This window comes from Lipotes vexillifer, unplaced genomic scaffold, assembly GCF_000442215.2.
Source record: "Lipotes vexillifer unplaced genomic scaffold, Lipotes_vexillifer_v1.1 scaffold215, whole genome shotgun sequence".
NCBI lineage: Eukaryota > Metazoa > Chordata > Mammalia > Artiodactyla > Lipotidae > Lipotes > Lipotes vexillifer.
In genome coordinates, this window is record NW_006776544.1 from 1,595,814 (window position 1) to 1,610,642 (window position 14,829).

General features: G+C 51.7%; 1 protein-coding gene across 1 annotated transcript in view; it reads right to left on the minus strand.

Moving 5' to 3' along the window:
- The window catches only part of XPNPEP2 (X-prolyl aminopeptidase 2), a 26,503-nt gene that overhangs the window by 1,323 nt on the left and 10,351 nt on the right, over positions 1–14,829 (minus strand). Inside the window, exons 8-19 of the mRNA XM_007450479.1 lie at positions 13,130–13,231; positions 12,373–12,454; positions 11,903–12,098; positions 11,056–11,145; positions 9,430–9,539; positions 8,665–8,742; positions 7,471–7,542; positions 5,495–5,555; positions 4,160–4,229; positions 3,561–3,665; positions 3,082–3,141; positions 2,494–2,570 (exon numbers count right to left, since the gene is read on the minus strand). Coding sequence (XP_007450541.1) covers positions 2,494–2,570; positions 3,082–3,141; positions 3,561–3,665; positions 4,160–4,229; positions 5,495–5,555; positions 7,471–7,542; positions 8,665–8,742; positions 9,430–9,539; positions 11,056–11,145; positions 11,903–12,098; positions 12,373–12,454; positions 13,130–13,231 — 1,103 coding nt within the window. The remainder of the gene's footprint in view (positions 1–2,493; positions 2,571–3,081; positions 3,142–3,560; positions 3,666–4,159; positions 4,230–5,494; positions 5,556–7,470; positions 7,543–8,664; positions 8,743–9,429; positions 9,540–11,055; positions 11,146–11,902; positions 12,099–12,372; positions 12,455–13,129; positions 13,232–14,829) is intronic.

The following is a 14,829-nucleotide window of genomic DNA, read 5'->3' on the forward strand; positions in this document are numbered from 1 at the left end:
GTCCGCTGCATCGGCAGGCGGACTCTCAACCACTGCACCACCAGGGAAGCCCCAGTAGTAGGTTTTTATATCTTTCTATCTGATTTCCATCTCTATCTACAGCTCTCTATCCATATCTCTGTTTCTATCCATTGATATATCTATGGAGATACATATAAAGAAGAAGAAATAGCCCATAATTCCCATCTCCCAGAGAGCTCTTGCATGTATGTGCTTAGAAAATTCAAACTACAAAAAGATACTCAATAAAAATGGAAAGTCTCCTCCCTGCCTGGTTTCCTTCCTGAAAACATTTTTGGCACATACAGTATATATATGTGTATATTCTAAAAATTCACGCAAAATGGATCCTACTATACACTCTTCTGCACCTCCCCGCCCCCCTGCCATAGTAAACCTAGGAGAGTGCTCCATATTGGCACAGGGAGGTCTACCTCACTCTTTTTTTTTTTTTTTTTTTTTTGGTACGCGGGCCTCTCACTGTTGCGGCCTCTCCCGTTGCGGAGCACAGGCTCCGGACACGCAGGCTCAGCGGCCATGGCTCACGGGCCCAGCCGCTCCGCGGCACGTGGGATCTTCCCGGACCGGGGCACGAACCCGTGTCCCCTGCATCGGCAGGCGGACTCTCAACCACTGCGCCACCAGGGAAGCCCTACCTCACTCATTTTAAGGGTCCATAGTGCGCAGATGATAATTTATTTAACCAATGAAGGATATTTAGTCTGCTTCCATTTTTTTAAACTATTACCATCACTGCTACAATCAACATCATCGTATAAACATCTTTATGCGAAGTGATGTTCTGGGACTATATCCAGAAGGGATATATCTGGCAGTGGGAATGCTGAGACAAAAGGTATAGGCATTTTCAATATGCATTTTGATAGATATTATCAAACTGCCCTCCCAAAAGGTTGTACCAATTTGTACTTCCGCCAGCAATGTATGAGAGTGTTCTTTCCCTCACAGACTCACAGGCACTGGGTGTCATCAAAGTCTTTCGCTTTTGTCAATTAAATGGTATTCTATTGTCACTTTGATTTGTATTTCTTTAAGAATAAAGTTGAGCATCTTTTCACATTTATGGACCATTTGTGTTGATCTTAGTGAATTGTCTCTTTACGTCTTTTGCCCATTTTTTCCCCGTTTTCCTTATTTCTGTCTTACTCGACTTTTAAAAGCTTGTGGTAAAAGGACATTCCCCCTTTCTCTGACATACGTGCTATACTTGTCATACATCTTTTGAGTTTGTATATGGTATTGTTCCCATATAGATGTTTTTTATTTAACTGAGTCAGAGTTATCAATCTTTTTCTTCATGACTTCTGACTCTTACATCAAAAGGCCCCTTTCCTCCCTGGGATGATAAATGAATTCAGATAGGTTTCCTTCTAGATCTTTTATGGTTTCACCTTTAAACCTCGATCCATTTGGAATTTTATTTTAGTGTAACAGTGAGGTTCTTCAGTTTAATTCCCCCCATTTATTAAACAATCTTCGTCTTCTTTACTGTTTTGAAGCACCAGCTTTATAGCAAACTAAATTCCCATCTTGTTTATGGAAATTAGAGGGTCCATTTCTGGACTATTCTGTTCCACTGTTCCGTCTTTCCCATCTCTGGTGTCTTACCGTTTTAGTGATGGCTGCTTCGTAGTGTGGGCTAGTATCTGCAAAGGCTAGTTTCCCTTATTGTTCTTTTCCAGAATCCTCCTAGCTATCTAGCTATCTTTGCATGTTTATTTTTACAAATAAACTCTACTATCATTTTGTGAAGTGTCGAAATTGAGGTTGCCTTGAATTTATAGATTAACTTAGGGAGAAATGACATCTTCATAATATTGAGGCTTATTTCCAGAGACCGCCATTTACTTAAATCTTTTTTACGTCCCTCAGTAGAGACTTTTTCCGTGTAAGTCTTTTTAAGTTTATATCTAGGTATTTTATCTTGTTGGTTGTTATTATACAGACTCTTTATACCTAACAGGCTCCCCTGGTGATTATTATGTGCATTGAGAACCAATGATTTAGGGCAAGGATACTGATTCATTTGGTTTGGAGTGGGACCTGGGCATTAGCATTAAAAAATCTTCACGGGCTTCCCTGGTGGCGCAGTGGTTGGGAGTCCCCCTGCCGATGCGGGGGACACGGGTTCATGCCCCGGTCCAGGAGGATCCCACATGCCGCGGAGCGGCTGGGCCCGTGGGCCATGGCCGCTGGGCCTGCACGTCTGGAGCCTGTGCTCTGCAACGGGAGAGGCCACAACAGTGAGAGGCCCGCGTACAGCAAGAAAAAAAAAAAGTCTCCAGATGATTCTAATATTCTAATGTGCAAACAGGTTTGAGAAACTGATTTATGGAGTTATTCTGACGCCAAGGAAGACTCCAAATAAATTCATGACCCTACATTAAATTCTTTGACCTTCCTTACCCCCCATGCAGCCCAGAGTCACTGCCATGCTGTCCACACCTCCAGCCCGCCTCAGTGGCACTTTACCTTGGTCTTTGCTTCTACCACAAGGGCCACATCTTCAAGACGGATCCCAAATTCTCCATCCTGATAGTAACCAGGTTCTGGGAGACACAAGAGATCCTGTTGACATTAGGTAGGGGAGGGGACCCAAGCCCAGGTTTCCTACGCTGACTGAGGAGTGGCTGGAGGGCCCGGCTGCTCCCCGCTGTTGGCTTGGGCAGACCCAGCACCTGTTAGATGCTCCGTGGCTACTCAGAGGCCACTGCCAGACTTCAGATTCCCCACCCTCCCTTGTAACCCAGCAGGGAAGACTTAAGAGCCCACTTGGGTCCTGGAGGCACTCCCCTCTCCCTGTGTGCCACTGTCCTGTTACCCCGGCACCTGAATGGAGACTCTGGAGTTTGGATGTACAGCTGGAAACCAACTCCCATGGGCAAAGTGAGGGTACGGGCTGAAAGGGCTTGGGGTTAGAGTGGGACAACCCACTCGGGGCTGGAAGTGGGGAGGTGAGGGAGTGCAGCGGTGGAGCCGGGGTGGGCCTGTGTGGGGTTGTGCTCCTTGAAGGCTGGCGTTCCCTAGACTGTGGTTCTGGAGGAGCTCCGAGAGCCATACCGATGGAAGTGAACATGCCCTTGGCCATGGCAATGTTGCCAGACTGGAATCCCACTGGCCCTGGAAAGGGAGAGTCAGGGACAGTGTCAGCTCTCCGGCACTCACCAGCTTGGAAACTAGCAGGTTCTGGGGAAGAGCAGGTAACTGGGATCCCTAGCAGCGTGTGTCCACCGCATCACCATCTACCTGCGACTGGTACAGACCAGATTGGCTCTGGCTTTTATTTCTCTGGGGTCTATGCCAGTCAGCCACTGGGCCTTGACCTGCCTATCCTCTCTCTGAGGCCGTCCTAAATGCCAGTGGAGTGGCCAGCTGCCAGCCTTTCTCACTTACCCTGTGGAGCACCAACTCCCCACGAGCTGGGTAACCTTGCATGGGTCACTGCACCTCTGTGGGTCCTGGTCATTTCCACACCTGTGAAACGCTCCACCTCTTTCATAAGAGGGGGGACTCCAGGGGAGTGCTGAGGAGATACCTACATTCGTGCACACACAGGAAGTTGCCAATGCCGTGGCCTGTCCCATGACCATAATTGAGGCCAACATCCCACAGGGCTCTGCGGGCAAAGGCCTCCACCATTCGCCCTGGAAGAGAGATGACCTCTGGTCAGCTGGCTGGACCCCAGACTATTGGCTTTGCCCCTTCCTGCTCTCTTGTTCCAGACCAACCACCAGGATGGTGCCTGAGGAGAGGGCCCCCTGAGAGGCACGTAACCATGCCCTATCTCCAGTATACTGTATGTTGTACCCACTACCTGGACCTCCCCATCTGTGAAGACACTTGCTTCCTCCAGGAATCCTCCCATGACCGCTGCAGCCTACACTGACCGCCCCCACCTCTGAGCTCCGGCTCCAGCTCCTGAGTTGGACTAGGAGACAGGAGGCCTGGGCTCAAGGCCTGGCTCTCCCACTAACCCTCTGTGTGACCTTGGGCAAGTCACTTTCTCTCTCTGGGCTGGATTTTATCTATACAGTGGACGGGATGATGATATAATCCCTGCCCCACTAGCCTCCCAGGGTCTGAGTGCAGTGAAATCAGGGCCTGAGGTTCTGGGTCCAGCCTGGTTTGCAAAACCCACCTGATGTAGCAGCTGGGAAGACGAGTCTGGAGAGATCAATGTTTCCTATCAACACGCGGGTGTACGCCTCCTGATGGGGAGAGGGCGAGGGAATGCGGTGTGTGGGCCCAGGCCTGGGTTGGGGGATGTTCGGGGGAAGTGCATGCTCATGCGTGGTCACCCAGGTTCTGGAGGATGGCTGGAGGAGACCGAGGGGGACCTGCTCAAAGCTGGGGCTTGGTCCATGCGGTTCCCTTTGGCTGGTCCACAGGGACGCTCGTAGGTGGGGGTGAGCTGAGGCCACGACAGTAGGGATTGGGGAGGCAAACTCCCTGGGCTGGAATCCTGACATGGCCACTCACAAATTTGACCTTGGGCAAGCGATTTTAACCGCTCTGTGCCTCAGTTTCCTGGTCTGTAATGGGACGGTCATAGTACCAGCTCATAAGGTTGCTGGGAGGCCTAGGTAGACTCGTGCATGTCGGGTGCTCCCGACAGACTAAATGCTCAAATAGAGGTCAGCACCCTTCATTGCCATGATCATGATCACCCTTTAGTTTTCTTAAGGCCTTATGGTTGGGTTGAGGCCTGATAATTGGCAGGTCGGCCTTGCTCTGTCGGGGCTGTTACCTTGTAGTAAGAGGGAGGGAGGTGGGCTGACAGTGGCCTCTTCTCCTGGTCACTCCCTGTGGCGACCTGGTGAGTCCCCTTCACCCCCCACCGCACACACACAGGCTTGTCATCTTGAGCATGACAGCCAGGGGCATTGGATCTAACAGCTAAACTGAGCTCCTTGAGGCCTGACCAGTGTTTGTTTTCTCTCTCTCTCTGTCTCTGGCACAATGTCTGAGCCACAGTCCACTTGCTGAATGTACAAATGTGGCCCCCTGCTCTCCAGCCCCCCAGAGGCCCCCCGAGGCACACAGACCATGTCCCTGCCTCGACCCCAAGTGGACCAGCCCTCGCTGCTTCCTGAAAACCTCCAGCTCCTTTCCACCTCTGAGACTTTGCTGGTGCCTTTCTCTCCCCCTGGAATGGAATGCCTGTCTTCCTCTTTTCTGTTCAGCACAGTGCTAGGCTCACAGACAGCACTAAGAAAACATTTGTTCATTGAGTTACTGAAATGGGATGATGATAAGCTTGGGCTGAGGCCCTGTTGGGGGCCTGAAATATCTCTGGGGAAATAGTTGGGGGCACTGGGTTTTCTGGTACTAATTTGCTGTGTGACCTTGGGCAAACTACTTAACCTCCCTGGGCTTCAGTTTCAGCCTCTGTACATCAAATGGCTCTTGGCGGAGTGGTTGCTTGGGTGTCTGTTGGGTGAGTGTGGGTAGGGAAATGTGGTCCAATGCCTACCTTTTGGAAAGCAGAGGGGGTGCCCCAGTGGACTGTTCTGGTGATGTCTGTTGTCCCGTCCCTGTGGAGAAGAGCAATCAACATGTCCAACTCTTCTGAACACCTCGGGGTAGGGATCGTGGCCACGTGCTTCCCGAGTGCTTTCCACTGGGGTTTGAGGGGCAGGGCTGGGATGGGGGTGGGGAGGGAGGTGAAAGGAAGAGGATGGCTGCCATCATGCAATTCCCAAGCTCAGCATCTATGCATGAAGGGGCTCTACAAAGCTATCACATTCAAAATCACTGTTTTCTGAGAGTCCCAATTCCCCACATACATCTTCTACCCCCAATACCAGCCATTTTGGTTGTTTTGTAAATCTGGGTTTCCTTGGGCCAGGCTGGCTCTAAAAGCAAGGCTTCCTCCAGGCTTCCTAGGAGGTAGGAAGGGATGGTCCCATTCTTACAGATGGGGAAACCGAGGTCCAGAGAGATCATAGCACTCTCACACATTCATATACTTAGTTGCCATTTATAGAAGGGAGGGAGGCAGAGCAGACGTCATTATCTCCATTTCACAGGTGAGGCAATTGAGGCCATGAGGCTATCTCCCTCCCTGAGCCTCAGTGAGGCCAGGTCTGGCGCAAGCACTGACTCCGCACAGTTCTCTCCACTGTAAACATGGATCTGCCCCAGGGATTTGCTCAGAGTCCCAGTGAACCGAAGCTGCCAGAAGCCAAAGAGTCTGACTCCCAACCACCAGCTGCAGCCGTTCCCTCAGGATGCCAGCCTCCGGGGGTGGGGGCAGTGAGGAATGATCACAGGGTGTGGTCGACTTCTTCAGAAGGAGAGAAGAGGAAGTGAGATGGCCATTTACCCGGCCTCACCCTGCTGAAGCACGCCCCAATCCAGCAACGCCCCAAGAATTCACTTCCCCTTCGCACACTGGCCATCTCAAGTATACACAGCGCCACACCGGTGACTGTGAAGGCTGCTAGGCTGAGCGCCTGCCAGGCTGGCTCCCAGAGCCCCGTAAAGGCTAAGTGTAGGGCTTTTATCATTAGCACATTCACCTTGCTCCTCCATCAGTTCAGCGTGCCCCTTTCTATCCCCCACTCTAAGTTTCCCACAGTCCACCTGCTTCCTAGATGAGAAGGGAAAATCTTCCAGCCCACCTCAGCTCAGCTCCCATGTGAATGAATGGGCCTAGTCTATTTGTCATGGCTGTCATGTCCAGGTGTTCAGGTTGTGCACTGCACAAAGGTACCACATCTAAAGAAATGCCATTCACTGAATGGGTATATACTAATTTCAATGAGAGCACACAAGTGGACACACAGATTGTGGGGTCCTGGAGCACGGGACAGTGCCCCCCCACCCCCCGGCGCATAACCCTATCTGTGGTTGTGCACACACTCAGAAGAACACGCACATGTCTACTCGCAGACACATCCCCATGCTGATGGGTGTGCCCTGTCCCAACTGTGCTGCAGGTGTCCCCTGAGGTTGCTTCACTCACCTGCCTACTGCTCTTGAAGGCCTGATCCTGCCCCCGCTCCCCATGACATGGTCACCTCGCCGTACAGTGAGGGAAGAGGTGGTGAGGACAATGCATTATGCTGGTGGCATGCGGGACATGTCCAGGGTGTGCATGAGTCGGTGAGAATATGGGCGCTGTGTTTGTGCAGCCAGGCGGGGTTGCTGAGCGTGGCTGTTCGGACTGTGTAATAATGTTCGGGCTTAGAAAACATTTTACTTTCACAAGGGGTGTCTTCCTGATTCTCACAGGGCAGCGCCTGTGGGCATCCCCACTGTTTTGGCCTCTGTCTGTTGCCCATTGGGCAGGGACCCCCACGTGTGAAAATGGGAAGGATACTCAGGCATGTTCAGTCCAGGCCTCTCCTTCCTCAGATGAAGGATCCATGCCCAGGAGGGGAAAGCTTTGGCTGGCTCTTGGCTGAGCTGAGACAGCTGGGCCAGGGCTGGGTGGGGAGTACATACCAGTATTGTCCCCCGGAATCCAGCAGGTACATCTCATCTGAGGACAGCTTGCGGTGCAACTCCTTGGTGGGGCTGGGAAGGGGAGAGACGCTGAGAAAGGAGCAGCCTAACCCTGAGCTGGGTGAGGTGGGGGTCCTGAGTGAAAGCAGAGGAACCTCCTCCACCCTGGGGGCCGGCCTTCCAGCTAACTCCTTTGGGGAAGCCATCATCCCCCAAAGGGCCCTGGGAGACTACTGAGCTTCTGCTGCTGATGTCCTCAGTGCACATCTGTTCATCCTGCACATCTGTTCATCCTGCACCTCCCAGAGCAAGGCCCTGGTCCCCAGGGAGGGGAGAAAGGAAAGAGCCCCGAATGAGGGAGACGGGAGAACTTTAATGAGCACCCAGCTGAGCTATCTCTTTTTACGTCAGGAGAAACAGGTCTGCAGAGAAAGGGCTTACAGAAGGCCCCGAGGGAAAGCTGTGAGGGAGCTGGGCCTGAACCCAGATGCTGAGTCTAGGGATTTCTCTAACTTCTTGCCACCTCTGGGAGCAGAGGGCCCCAAGAAGCCAGGGCACAGGAAGGGAGGGTACCTGAGCGTGGAGCTGGAGAGCAGGAGTTGGTAGGGCTGAGGAGTTCCTACCCTGTTACTCTCTAGTAGGGAGAAGGGGCTGGGCTAAGGCAGCTGAAGGCTTGGGGACACTGGAGGAGGGAATTCTGGGATGGGTCAGGCCAGCCACTGGAGGGTGTCTGCCCTCTCCCTGCTTTGTCCTTGCCAGGCTGAGGCCTCTGGTTGGCTCGACTCCCCACCCCCAAATTGCATCAGGCAGGCCTGCAGGTGTTTGTTTTGTACAGAGCCAAACATCTGGCCAGCCTACATCTTGGGCCCACCTTGGTTGGTTCAGGCAGAGTGAATGGGCCCTTCTCCCCATGTGCTTGTGAGCTTTAAGAATTAAATAACTCACAGGAAGCCAAGGAAAAACATCCAGCAGCAGCCCCACCATCTCCCTTCCAGATCCTTCTGCCCAGAGTGCTCACAAAGTCCCAGCCTCTCGAGCAGGGAAATTATCAAGTCTTTCCATTCAAAGGAGACTCCCAACGCCCGACTGGGCTCCATTCCCCACCTCCAGCCTCCACAATGCCAAAGGCCTCAGAGCTTAAATGTGGACTCAGGCCCTCCACAGAGCCCCAGAAAACTCTTTCTTCTGAAGTACCTGTAATGGGCCAGGGCAGCATTCAGGCCACTAGCAGAGATGGTTTCGAAACTGGATCCGGAGAAGAACTCTTCTTCTCTGGAAAGGACAAGGCAGGAATGATCAATGAATGGGCTCAGGGACTAGGCTGGGCCCAGGATATCCAACAAGGGCAAGGGAAGGTGACGGCTGCCTCTACCTCAGCCGGGCTCCACTCGGCCTTCCCAGTCCCACCTCCTCTCACTTCCCAAGCCCTGACCTGTCACTCATAGACCACTCAAGGTCAGAGAAGCAGAGATTGTAGAGGCCAATTTTTCCTCCTCTACCTCCATTTTATAGATGGGGAAACCAAGGCCTGTGTCCCAAAGTGAGTTCCTAGTAAAGCAAGAGTGAGGAAACCTAGCTCCCTGTATCTGAAAACTCCCTCAACTCCGGAGCAGCATCCTGGGCTAAGTGTGCCCTCAGGGAACCTCCCTCCCCAACCTGATATTCTCAAGTGGTCCAAGGTCCGACCTGGCCTGAGCTGGCCTGAAGCAGACACTAGGGGGCGCTGTTGGGTTGTGGCCCTTCAAGTTGTCCCACTTTCTGCAGAGCTGGGGAATGTCATCCAACACCTCTGCCCAGCTTCCCGACCACGACCACCCAAGAACCTGTCACTCCTTGCTCCAGTGGGGCCCTCAGATACAAGGAGGGTCTTCCTTCCCCCATAAGGAGACCAATGCCCCCTCCCTGCCCCCACCCCCACGTTAAGACAGTCAGCCGATAAGGATGGCTGTGGTCCTTCACCCTCGGAACTTCTCCAGCAGCTCTGCCCCTGAGAACTCATCCACGGTGCCTTTGGGCACGTTCTCCTCCAGCCAGACCAAGTATCGGATCACAGCCACAGCGTCCCGCACCTGCAGCAGGGCAGGCAGAGAGGCGGGCCGAGGAATGGTCTCAGCCGGGGTGTATACATATTGCAATGTATAAATATATCAAGTGACACCTGATACTTACACAATGTTATATGTCAGATAAATATATGTGATGTCAGCTTTTGATAATTGCTATGAATAAAATAATACTGAAGCAAGAGGATGGGGTTGGGTAAGGCAGGGCAGGCATAGTTAAGGAAGGTAGTGAGACCCACTTACTCAGAATAAATGACGCTCTGGAGAATGAATGGAAAATTGAACCACAAAAAGACCTGGGGCTGGGATGAGAAGGGGTGCTGCAAACAGAAACAGCAAATGCTCAGACCCTCAGGCCAGAGCAAACAGCATCCAGGAACCAGCCAAATGGACAGAGTGGCTGGGGGGCGGGGGGGGGGGGGGGACGGACGACGACGACGACGACGACACGACGACTGCTCTGCGAGCTGAGCTTTAAAAACATGAGGGTCTTCCTGGCTATTTGATGATATTAAGGGATTCTTATTAATGTTTATATATATGATCAGAGTGTGGTCATGTTTTGAAAAGAGTTCTTGTCAGAGATACTGAAATGTTGATAGAAGAAACGATATGATAGATGGGATTTGCTTTAAAATCGTCCAGCAGCCGAGGCCACGGGGGAGTGGAGATAATGAATGTAGGGCTGTAGCGGAAATGAGATTGGCCTTGAGTTGATGATTATTGAAGCTGGGTGATGGGGATGGGGATCATTATGCTGCTTCCTCTACTTTTGTATATGCTTAACATTTTCCACAAGAAAAGTCTCCAAAAATGAGGCAATGTATCCTAATTTTAACAGGAATATCCAAAGGGGCAAGCCATCCTCTCCCTGGGGTGAAGGAATTATTATAAGTAACACTTATTTAAGACTTTGAATGTGCCAGGCAGTGCTCAAAGCAATATATTAAAAATATATAATTACATAATTATACTTATATATATAGAACTATATAATCATTATATAAGTATCATATATTTATGTAATTATTATATATTTATATGTACATATTAGATATATAAATGCACATATGTACATATATATATTTATATTATGTATTACAATGAATATATTTAAACGTGCATTATTTATTATATATTATTTATACTATACAATGTAGATATATATCTTTAATCCTCACAACAACCCTCTGCTATGGGTTACAGTTATGATCCTCATTTTACAGAGGAGGTAACTGAGGCCCAGAGAGGTGAAGTGACTTACCTAAGGTCACCCAGCTAGGAGGTGGGTAGAGGAACTAGGATTTGAACTCAGATACCATAGCTCCAGGGCCCAGGCTCTAAACCACTGAACCACCCTGGGAGCAACAGGGTGGAGCACAAGTGGGTGCCCAGGAGTTTGGCGTCCACGTCTCTGATTCACTGAGGGTCTTCTTCAGGCTCCTCCGGCAGGGTCTCCTTTCTAACCCATCACACCGGGAGCTCCCCAGAGGCTCGTGTGTCTGCCTGCCCATGGACTTACATGGCTGGCCCTGAGGAGGGTCTGCTCCTTGCTGTTTTTCACCGCCTTGGTTACCATCACCGGGGAGTAGGTGTCTGCTATGAGTTTCTCCTGTGAGGGGCAGAGAGGAAGCGGTCTGGGAGCCCTCTCTAGGTCACGGTGGTGTTTGAAAAGGATTGGCAGGAAATGCCAGCTCAGATGAGACTTGCCGTCTCCTGGAGTGGCAATGCCCTTCCCGCGTGTGCTTTCTGACTACGCAGGGCTTTCCTAGACTTCCCTTCCAGCCTAACCTTCCCTCTCTCCCTCCCTCCCTCCCTTCCTCCTCCCTCCCTCGTCCTGGATCCCAGCAGCACTCTGGGATGGATCCGAGCCTGGCCCCTGCCAGCCACGGGCTGTTCTGACAGTGTGTTTCCTGCACATCTCATATCATGACAACTACCACTTATTGAGCGCCTGCCATGCGTTAGGCACCGGGCTTTACATGCACTGTCTCCTTTAAATCTCCTCAGAGTGACTCTTTTGAGGTTGTGACTCTTAGTGCCATTTTACAGGTGAGGAAACGGAGGCCGGATTGACTAAGTCACTTGTCCAGGGTCATGGCACAGCCAGTTCTCAGTCTCAGGTTTGGTGACCTCAAAGCCTCTGCTCTACCAGCCTGTACTCCTCCAGCCTCCTTGACAATCTCTGAGCTCTCTGCGGACAGATGTTCTGTCTCTTCCTGGGGAACCCTAGAAAGGGGACTCAGTGCACCACTGCTGACTGACCAACTGCCAGAATGGCCCAGGGGCTGTCCCCCTGCCACCCCCCGTTAGGTTGAGACTTATCAGGGCTCTTGGGGGGTGGGGAGGACGGTGCCTGGCAAACCCACCTTGGGTATCACTTCATAGAGCCCATACGAGGTGTAGCTGGTCCCAATCCAGATCTTCACGGCTCCTGAGGTGTAAGCCTGGACGCTGTCACGGACTTGGCCGTAATCTTCGAGTTGCACACACATGGGACCCGTGCAGCCAGAGTTCAGGTACTGCAGGGTCTCGGAGCTAAAGCGACTCTTGTTTGCAAATAACCTAGGTGGAGAAGGAACACCAGGAGGGTCCAGACAGAATCTAAGGACAGTGCAAAAGCCCAGCGGCCCTTTGTTCCTGGAGGTCAGAGGAGGCCTGCGCCAGGCAGCTGAGCAGACCAGATTTGGAGTATGTGGGAACAGAGGTCAAGGGGGTCAGGAAAAGCTGATCGGAGGCTTCCTCGAGGGTCCTGCTGGGGCAGGCACCCCGCTTCTGGGAAGGCTGCATGTTGGGGCAGTGAGGAAGTCCGTTACCGCAAGCCAAGGACAAGCCCTACCTGATGGAGGAGTCAGTGAGCAGCGTGTAGGAATAGAAGAAGGGGTTATAAGGGATGTCACTGCTGCGAAGGTTGAAGAGCCCTGGGGAAGAGAATTGATGGGGACTATTTGAGGCTGACCTGCCTGACGCAAGTACACATGACACCTTTGCCCTACTGTTGGCTTTGGCCTCCAAGGATCCCCAGCCGCACGCCGGCATCCTCAGCCCCTGAATGTTTCTCAGTCTTTCCGGAGTGGGGGAGGGTCTTTGAAGCACTAATGAGCACTAGGGGCACTTTCTCCCAGAGAAAGGCAGACACCCAGCCAGTAGTCTGCACACGGTGTCGGTGGGTTCCCAGAATACCTGAAGCCCAGAGCTGGGGTCAGGTGAGAAGCGCTGAGCCACGATGGGATAGAACAGGGCTGCACGGGGTGCTAAAGCCGGGAAGCTGAGTGCCCTGGGCTCGTGGCCAGGAGGTTGGGAGGTGTTTGCTGGGCCTCCTCCCCTTCATGAGACAGAAGCCTTTGCTGCTGTGATTTTCCTGGTCCTCTGATGGCCCGGGAGCTGGCCTCAGATTGCACGGGGCTTTCTGGTTTCCTTAGTGAGCAGACGTGAGCTCTTGCCCTCACCTTAGTTCCCGTAGGCCATGACCACGGAGCTCTCAGAACCCATGAGTCAGTGGTCGTTGGGGGAGGAGTCCTGTGCTGCAGAGCCCAGGAGGCTTAGGGGTCGGGGGAAACCCAGGCACCCCCCTGCATCCACAAATCTATACTCACAGGCCGTCTCATCAAGTGCGGACAGAAGCACGGCAGTTGGGGCCTCACGATGCTTCTGCATCTGGCTGCGGATGCCAGATACTTTCTCCTGCCAGCTGCTTCCTAGAAGCAAAAGAGCCAGAAGAAAGCAGTAGTGATCTACCTTCTCTTTGGCACTCCGTTCCTGAGAGGACTCCCTTAGGGCAATGGTTTTCCATTCCTTTAGAAGCAGTAGAGCCCTTTCTTTAACCAAACTCTTACTTGTGTAATCATTAAGGACATGGGCTCTTGACCCAGACTGTCTGGGTTTAAATCCTACCTCTGTCATTACTTGCTGGCTGACCTTGTGAAAATTAGCCCCTCTGTGTCCTATCTTGCACATCTGTAAAATGCGGATGGATTATAATAATAGTGTCTACCTCAATAGAGTTGTTATGAGGTCCGAATTAACTAATATTTGTAATGTATGTAGAATTGTGTCTTGGTGTATAGAAAATCTGGTATAACTTTCTGATTAATAAATAAGCATGCAAAACAGAGATCAGGAGAGCAGCCCTAGTTGAAGGGCAGAGGGATAGGGCTGGGCCATGTCTAATCCTCTTCCTCACAGTAACCCCAGCACTTACTAAAGTCACTTGTGTCTGGGCTAAGCACTTTGTGTACATTGTTTCAATCCTTACTTGGCCCATTTTACAGATAAGGAAATCGAGCCTTCGGAGAGGTAAAGTGACTTATCTATGGTTTTCATAGCTGGCAAGGGGCGGAACTGAGACTTGAACACAGGTCTGTTTGACTACATGGCTCACACTCTTAATCGGTATAGACATTGGACTATCTTGCTAACCCTGTTAGTCTCCAACCTTGTCCATAAACTCTGTCACAGAGCTGTCCTTTCTGGGATGCTTGTATCCTGGTTCTAGGACTTTGGTTTTCATCTCCCCCCCCACCCCCACCCCCGGCTCCCTGTAATCCCTCTAAAGAGTCTGCCCCTAGGCAGGGCTAGGAATTTGCTGGCAGAAGATCATGAGCATTAAGGGTCCTAGTTGGGCTGAGAGATTAGCATAAACAACATAATTCAATTAAAAAAATCTTTATGCAAACAGGTGAAACTGTTCATCAAGAACCAAAGCTTTGGGTGCGATACTTCTTCTAGGTTTATTTTATTTTATTGTGGTAAAATACACATACCGTAAAGTGTTATCATTTTAACCATTTTAAAGTGCACAATTCAGCGCCTTTAAGAACATTCACAGGGCTTCCCTGGTGGCACAGTGGTTAAGAATCCGCCCGCCAATGCAGGAGACACGGGTTCGAGCCCTGGTCTGGGAAGATCCCACATGCCGCGGAGCAACTAAGCCCGTGCGCCACAACTACTGAGCCTGTGCTCTAGAGCCCACGAGCCATAACTACTGAGCCTGTGTGCCACAACTACTGAAGCCCGTGCAGCTAGAGCCTGTGCTCTGCAACAAGAGAAGCCACCGCAATGAGAAGCCTGTGCACCACAATGAAGAGTAGCCCCTGGGCTTCCCTGGTGGCCCAGTGGTTGGGAGTCCGCCTGCCAATGCGGGGGACGCGGGTTCGTGACCCGGTCCGGGAAGATCCCACATGCCGCAGAGCAGCTGGGCCCGTGAGCCATGGCCGCTGGGCCTGCGCACCTGGAGCCTGTGCTCCGTGGCGGGAGGGGCCGCGGCAGTGAGAGGCCCGCGTACCGCAGGAAAAAA